Genomic DNA, 8,332 nt, shown 5'->3' on the forward strand with positions numbered 1-8,332 from the left:
GATAAACATCTATGAACCGTCTTACCTCTGATTAGTAAGGTGTTGTTCTGGAATTGAGTTGGGGATATTTCTTTTCCAATAAACAAAAAATAAGTGTAGACATCTAGGACAGAAAATGGTTTCTTTCTCGCCTAATGCAGGTTAGTATGTACAAAGTTTGCAAGAAGAGATAAGAATTAAGGAGACAGGTGGCGAATGTGAAAGCAAGTTCAGCATGAGCCATCCAGGCTGCATTCTTTTTACCCTAGCATTACCCTAATCTACTTTCAGGCAAACCACTGTTAGTCTCTATTTTAGTATTTACTTTTCCCAACTTCTATTATTCCTGTCAACCTTTAAGTCATTATTTGAGCTGTCAGCCTCCGGAGAAAAGCATCTTCACCTGCAGGGATTTTTCAGCTCCTTAAGAGAAGAGCTCACAGACTCACTGAAATATTTTCACCTTTGGAAACGTACAATATCAACCAACCAAAATTTCAATCAAGTGACACGTATTAGTACATGTATTTAAAGTACATTTATATCATAGTTCACTTTTGCCAGTTAAGCACCACCTCTTGAATTTTTGCTTCTCATTGCACTGATTTTCTAACACCACACTATACAGCTGTTTGACAATTTGTCTCAGTAAATCTGCTGCTGTCAGCCTCCACAGCCGACACCAACGCTGCAGTTCAGCAAGGCAGAAAAAAAAATCAGCAGAAACGGTTTTCTTTCCTTCCAAACCACGCCCGTCAGAGATCAAATGCAGCCCAGCTCTGGAGCCAGCACCTTCCACCAGAGAAGCGGGCCAAGTGTGGACAGTGACATATCCTCCTCAGACTATTTAAGCGCCCCGGGAGCGCCGGCAAACAGGGTGGGCAAAAAAGGCACGACGCGCCAAGAAGGGTGTGGCACAGCAGTTTGCGCGGTAGTTCGCGCAGGCAGGGGCGAGAGGGCAGGGAAAAGACTGTCGGCCCCGTTGCAGAAGGCGATAGCCTCCTCACATGCTGCACACGCACACACACACACCGCCACTGATGCAGCTATCCAGACTGCGCTAGAGGGAAGGCATGCAACCACGCAAGCACCAGGCTGCAGAGTGCTCAGCTATGACATCGGTGCAGGAGAGGGCAGCACAGTGCTCACCTGCCAGGTATGTGCCCAGGTAGAGGAGCTCGTCCACTTGGTAACAGAACACCAAGGGCAGGTCAGCAGGCTGAGAAGCATCAGGGAGTGTGAGTCAGACACAGACCACTGCAGTCACACACTGCTTTCCCCAAAGCAGACTCAATCGTCAGAGCTCACAATGAGAGTAAATGGAAACAAGTCCCTGCACGGCAAAGCCTCCCACACATTCCCATTCGCTCCTACGTAACAGGTATGAGGCCCTGGACTCTGATGGACAGTCAAGCAACGACAAAGACAAAAATGCTCCCAAGAAACTAGCACCACCTATCAAAACCACCTGTATCTAGGCAGAGAAGGGTTGTAATTATTGGTGGCGATTCCCTTTTCAGAGGGACAGAGGGTCTGATTTTCCAACCTGATCCATCCCACAGGAAAGCCTGCTGCCTCCCTGGGGTCCACGTTAAGAACATGACAAGAAGATTCCTCATCCTGATAGGGAATCCACAGATTATTATCGGTTATTGACCTTCCCGACAAGTAATAACAAACTAGAAAAAAACAAAATGAGGACTGTTAAGAGGTACTTCAGGGCTCTGGGCAAACTGGTCAGGGTAACAGGAGCACAGGGTTCTCCTCCACCACCCCCTCCAGTAGTGGGGATCAAGACAGATTGAGTAAGACCTCTGAGATTCATTTCTGGCTTTGAGCCTGGTGCCATCAGCAGAACTTTGGGAATTTTGATCACTGGTCAATTTACACAATGCCAGGCCTGCTGATGTGGTACACCTCGTTCAACAGGTGAGAGGATTTTATCGTGGGAGTTAGCTGAACGTACAGAAAGAGATTTCAACTAAATTGGAAGGGGGAAAAGGGGAAGGACCAGGCTCGCTGAAGACAAGCCTGAAACACCTATAGGACAGTGTGATGGCTCCACTATCTCAAGAGAGATTTGGGATAGGGAGCTACAAGATAAAGAAGATGCAAAGGCCATTGATAAGCTAGGACCTTGGAAGAAGGAACAGACCCCTACCCCACAAAAAGATGCCCCAGCTGAGGCGTTACCTATGCCAGTGCACAGAGCATGGGCAACAAGTAAAAAGAGCTCACAGCTACTGTCCATCAGGAAAACTACAATATTATTGCCCTGACATGACGAGATGAATCCCACTGCTGGAGTGTTGTGTTGGATGATCATAAATTCCTCAGAAGGGACTGGCCCAGGAGAGGTGGTGGGGTGGCCCTACATGTCAGGGAAGGCCTCAACTGTCTTGAGCATGTCAAAAGTGATGGTAGGGTTGAATGCTTGTGGGTAAGAACCAGGGGAAATAGCAAAAAGGCAGGTATCATGATGGGGGGCTGTTACAGACTGCCCAACCAGGATCATGAGGTTGGTGAAGTGTTTCATAGGTGTCTGGGGACATCTTGGTATCACTAGCTCTTGTTCTTGTGAGAGACTTCAATTTACCAGGTATCTGCTCAAAATACAATACAGCAGACAGAAAGCAGCCTCAGAGGTTCTTCAAGCCCATGGAAGGTAACTTCCTAACACAGCTGGTACTAGAGCTGCTGCTCGCAAACAGAAAAGGACTAGTAAATATAAAAGTTGGTGGACAACTTGAACAAAGTCATCAAAAGATGGTGGAGTTAGTGAAGTTAGGAGAGGAGTCAACAGAACTACATCCTTGGACTTTTGGAGGGCAGATTTCAACTTGTTTAGGGAAGTGGTTGACAGCATCCTCTGAGAGGCAGTCCTGAAAGGTAACGGAGTCCTTTCAGGAACACTAGACATTCCTCAATAGGGAAATCTTCAAAGCACAGGAACAAGCTGTCCTCAAGAATGAGCAAACAAGCCGATGGGATGGAAGACTGGCCTGGCTAAGTAGAGTGCTTCGGGAAGAACTCAGGAAGAAGAGGGACATCCACTGGCTATGGAATAAGGGGCAGACAACTCAGAAGGAGTACAAGGCTCTTGTTGCAAGGATAGGTAGGGAGAAAATCAAAAAAGCCAAATTTCAACTAGAACTCAACCTGGCCTGTGTCATTAAAGATACTAAAAAGTGCTTTCTTAAGTATGAACAGCAAAAGAAGAACATGGGAGAATGTCCACACGTTACTGGATAGAGGAGGGAACCTGGTGACCAAAGACAAGGAAAAGGCTGAGCTGATGAACAGCTACTTTGCCTCAGTATTTGTCAGTGATATCAGTTACTCCATGAAGGGTCAGTCCCTGAAGTGGAAGACAAGGATGGGAAGCAGAAAGCAGCCCACACAGTCCATGAGGAAATGACCAATGACCTATTGTGCACTTAGATGTGCACAAGTCTATGGGACCAGATGGGATCCACCCAAGAGTACTTAAGAAGCTGGCAGATGTACTTACCAAACTGTTCACCATTATTTGTCAACAGTCCTAGCTAATCAGGGAGGTTCCAGTTTACTGGAGGCTAGCAAACGTGACACAAGAAAGCCCAGAAGGATGATCCAGAGAACTACAGGGCCTATCAGTCTGACCTCAGTGCCAGGAAAGGTTATGGAGCAGATTATACCGAGTGCCATCTCACAACCTATACAAGACAACCAGGCAATGAGGCCAGTAAGCATGAGTTCATGAAAGGCAGGTCCTGCCTCACTAATCTGACCTCCTTCTACCATAGGGTGACCAGCCGAGTGGATGAGGGAAGGGCCATGGACGTTGCCTACCTGGACTTTAGTAAAGCCTTGGACAATGTGTCACACAGCATTCTCCTTCAGAAATTCATGGGGAACGTGTGGTTGGAAAGCTGCAACTCGAAAAAGGACCTGGGGGTATTGGTTGACAGTCAACTAGATACAAGTCAGCAGTATGCCCAGGTAGCCAAGAAAACCAATGGTATGCTGGCTTGCATTAGAAACAGTGGCCAGCAGGAACAGTAAAGTCATCATCCCGCTGTATTCAGCACTAGTGAGGCCACATCTCGCGTACTGTGCTCAGTTCTGGGCTCCTCTCTGCAGCAAGGGCATTGAGGTGCTGGAACGTATCCAGAGATGGGCAACGAGGCTTGTGAAAGATCTGGAACACATGACCTACAAGAAGCATTTGAGAGAACTGGGGTTGTTCAGTCTGGAGGAGAGAAGGCTGAGTAGAGACCTCATCACTCTCTACAACCACCTGAAGGGAGACTGGAGCTAGGAGAGTGCCAGCCTCTTCTTCTTAGCGTCAAGCAACAGGACTAGAGGAAATGGTTTCAAGATGCACTGGGGAGGTTTAAGTTGGATGTTAGGAAATATTTCTTCACTAAAGGGGTTACCAAATGTTGGAATGGTCTGCCCAAGGCAGTAGTGGAGTCACCATCCCTGGAGGTGTTCGAGCAACATGTGGATGTGGTACTTCGAGATATGGTTTAGTGCTGACCCTTCAGTGTTGGGTCAGATGCTGGACTGGATGATATTTGAAGCCTCTTCCAAGCAGCTTTATTCTATCATTTAGTGTAAATCCTCAATTTTCCTTATAAACCTCCCCAACTTCAACTTCATTTGTACTAAATAATACTCTAAGTGCCACCTATTCTTTAAGGCAGTAAACAAACGTATCACTGAAAGCCATACTTTCATGGGAAAAGCTAGTTTGATGTAATATGATTATTTAAAAAAATAGACATAGAAACTATTTTGAGCCTGAGAACTCAAAACAGAGGTATTTCAGAAACCAGCAAGGTTCACAATCTGTAGGAACTCATATTATCAAGCCTCACAAAAGCTAAAGACATATATAAAATGAGCATAAACAAGTATATTACTGTTTATTTTACCAGCTGAAAGGGACAGAAAAGCACCAGACACTTTGCCTTGTTTTAATTCACTTATTTTTCTGCAGGAGTATCTTAGTTAAGAGATGCCTGACACCACAATTCTCCATGTGGTAAGTATGAACAATTAAAATCTCCCAGGAAAGGATACATGTCAACACTCTTACAGCAATACTTGCTTTCAACATTTAAGTCTTACTTCCTAAGTAGTTCAAGACATAGATAAAAGCAATACAAAGTTAATTCTCAAGGCAATATATGCAAGCACATAAATACATCTGTCCAACTTAAGCTTAAGACTTCACAATCTGCACTGTCCCAAGAAGAGAGTGCAACTTCCACACACAAACAGTAACAAGAAAAAAATTACTTGACACAAGAACAAACTCTTTCCTTAAATATAGGTTTCTTTATCGCTACAAATACAATATAGATGCTTCTTTATCACTACAAGTACAGTTATAGAATCATCAAGGTTCTTCTCTAAAAATACAATCCTTCAGTGAGACCAGCATTATACCAACAGCTGCACAACTCTGTCTGTAACTGGTAACTCAGACCTTCCTGAACAAGTAAGTCAGAGAAGGACGGCTGCATGCAGAAGTGCTCTTACCAAATTGTACTTGCTAGTATCTTTCAACAGCAGGAGGCATGCTAGAAATTAAGATAAAACAAACTAACATTTTAAGACAACTCAATGTTCACATTACACAAGAGGTCTGCCTTTAAACCAGGGCACATGAATTATTAGCAATATTCCAATCACTACCAGAGTAAATTCAACAGTATTACTGATTTTTACTGAATTTTGCTCTGCTGATTTGTTCTAAGATTAAACATGGCTAACAAAGATGGATTCCAAGTCCGTATTACCTGTGCACCTTCTCCATGGTATAAGCAGTTCACCACATTGTCCAGGAGATTGATATCCAGTTTCTGGTTAAAATCCAGCAGCTGACGAGCTGCATGGTCTGCTAACATTGTCATAATTGCTGGCATAGATTACTGTGAAATAAACAGAAGAACTTTGATCAGTTAATGAGAAATGATTATTAGATGTAGTTGCAAAGCAAATGCTTCAACTTAAGAATATCATTTGAATGAGAGGAGCTACACTAGTAGTAACAGATAGCCCTGCCCACAACATTCCTTGGAAGGCTCAGAAAGTAGCAGAACAAAAAGTTCATGCCCCATCTCCAGCAGATAAAGCATGTGAGTTTGGCTGGTCAACAGGCTGTATTAACACAAACCCTAAAACTTATTTCAAAGCAGGCATCAACCCTTATCAGGCTCTGAACATGTAAACCAGTAAATCTGCTGAAAGAAATACTTAGTATCATCACAAATCAAAACCCTAATGAGAAATCTCAGTCCCACTTCGAGTTTGAGGTCAAAGACATTTAGCTCTGTTCTAAAAGCTTTTAAACAATTTTTTATGGAAGTGAAACGTGACCTACATACACAGTCAGAAACAAGCCAGAAGGCATTTTTCATATACTTGGGAGAGGGGAATAAAGGACCACACCAAAAAACCAAAACCTAACAAACCAACCAAAAAAACCCTTTAACTATCTAACAGTAAAAAACTACCACTGAAATGACAACAGTTAAGGCACGTAGAGACAACGAAGTAAGGGGACTCTTAAGTCAGCAAGTTACCCCATGCACCATGTCAGATCACTCTGAACTGAAGTAGAATTCTACTGAAGTTTCAAATCCCATAAAGCCAGGGACACGCGCATTAACTCTTTGTCCCAGATACAGCAGCCTCGATATTATGCAAAGGAAGTCAGGTGAGGAGGGGGGTGATTGTGGGTGTGCATGTGAGATGCCTTCCAGCCAGAGACTGGAACAATAAATGCAATCGGAAGAAACACAAATAAGGCAGAAACCACAGAATTACAGACAGCAATACACATTTAAGTCTTTTCACACCACCCCTTACGTTGGGAGCAGAGACCAAGTTTACTGCCCTGTCCTGACAATCAGTAACAACTCTAACATGCATTCATCCCCTCTATAGCAGCTCTATCAGAATCACCTTTTCAGAATCTTCTTTAAAGCTATTTATTTCAAATAAAACTGTTCACTTGTGTACCATCCAGAAGACAACTTGGACAACTCCAAGATCACTCCAAAAGTCACCCAACAGCTATATGCATACTCACAACAATATAATCTGAATTTCTTCCCTGCCATGCACTCAGCCAACCTGCTCTTTAGAACAAGCTAGAAGTTACATCTGCTTTAAGTAACTTCTTGTGTATGGAAGAATTCACGTCTTGCATTCTTAAGCCAGGCTCAAAAGTAAACAACAAGACAAACCTGTGCCTCACTCCAAGTAACTAACAATAAAGTGAAAAGTGATGCAGTAGCACACAATCAAGGAAAATATTTTGTTTAGAAATGCCCATTTGGAAGTAATGTCAAACAATTCCGTTTACTGAACAACAAGTCATTTTAAAGGCCAAACATTCTAATTGTATATTGAAGTAAAAACTCAGTTAGCATTACTACAGTAACAATTACTTTGAGGGCTCAATTTCCACATGAAGTCGTTCTTTTTACGGTATCAACCTTGAAAAATGAAAGGAAATAAACATCAAATATAAACCAAAATAAATTAAAACTACCACTCCACATCTATCCTCTCCACAGACACACATCCCGGCTCAACTCCAGGTTTTGAAATTTACTAATCAATAAAACTGCAAGTCAGTTTCTTTTCCTTAATTCAGAAGGGCGCCTAGAAATTTCAACTCGCAGAGGATCAGTTAAGCACCACCACCACAATTAAATTGCACCAATTACTATTCTTTGCGGCTTACAAGGGTTAATACTCCTACCAGCCACGCTTGCTTTCAGGCACGCCCCTTTTTGTTCACATCTGGATTACTCGGCTGAACTCGGAAAGTGGTTTTCAAACTACAATAAACGCCGTAAATCATCTGCTCTTCTGGTAGGGTCAATCATTTCAGATTTAAGGCTCTTTCGGTGGTTTTCAGCAGCTCTGCAAGCGCAAACTAAGAACCACGTGATCAAGAGAAGTTATTAACCACATGGAAGCAGAAAGGAAATGTTTTGAATAGGGCCCTTTGCCACTCCCTGCATTATCTTCAATGACCTACCCACCTACTCGAAAACTGAAATGCAGAAATGGCGGCTTTGTGGTCAGTACTAACTGAAATCAACTCGATTTCTTACTCATAACTACGTACCTATTAGAAGTTTTTAATCTTTTATTTTGTATACTTTCCTTCTCACACCATTCATGAACTCCGGAACAGGTTTAAACCTCGGTTCTAAGAATCACCACTCATCAACTCTCCAACAGAGAATAAACAGAAGGAAAAAAAATCTGAACAAGGTATAAAGAATCTGACATCTACCGAAGGTCAAAAGAACTGCATTTACAGTACTGTTTACATAGTTACTCC

The 8,332-nt window shown here is 43.0% G+C and overlaps 1 protein-coding gene across 2 annotated transcripts in view; it reads right to left on the minus strand.

Moving 5' to 3' along the window:
• The window catches only part of XPO1 (exportin 1), a 46,163-nt gene that overhangs the window by 35,686 nt on the left and 2,145 nt on the right, over positions 1–8,332 (minus strand). For both annotated transcript variants that reach the window (XM_064146090.1, XM_064146091.1), the window contains one exon: positions 5,769–5,900. In XM_064146090.1, the coding sequence (XP_064002160.1) occupies positions 5,769–5,894 (126 nt within the window). In that variant the 5' untranslated portion in view covers positions 5,895–5,900. The remainder of the gene's footprint in view (positions 1–5,768; positions 5,901–8,332) is intronic.

Source organism: Pogoniulus pusillus, chromosome 7 (assembly GCF_015220805.1).
Source record: "Pogoniulus pusillus isolate bPogPus1 chromosome 7, bPogPus1.pri, whole genome shotgun sequence".
Lineage (NCBI taxonomy): Eukaryota > Metazoa > Chordata > Aves > Piciformes > Lybiidae > Pogoniulus > Pogoniulus pusillus.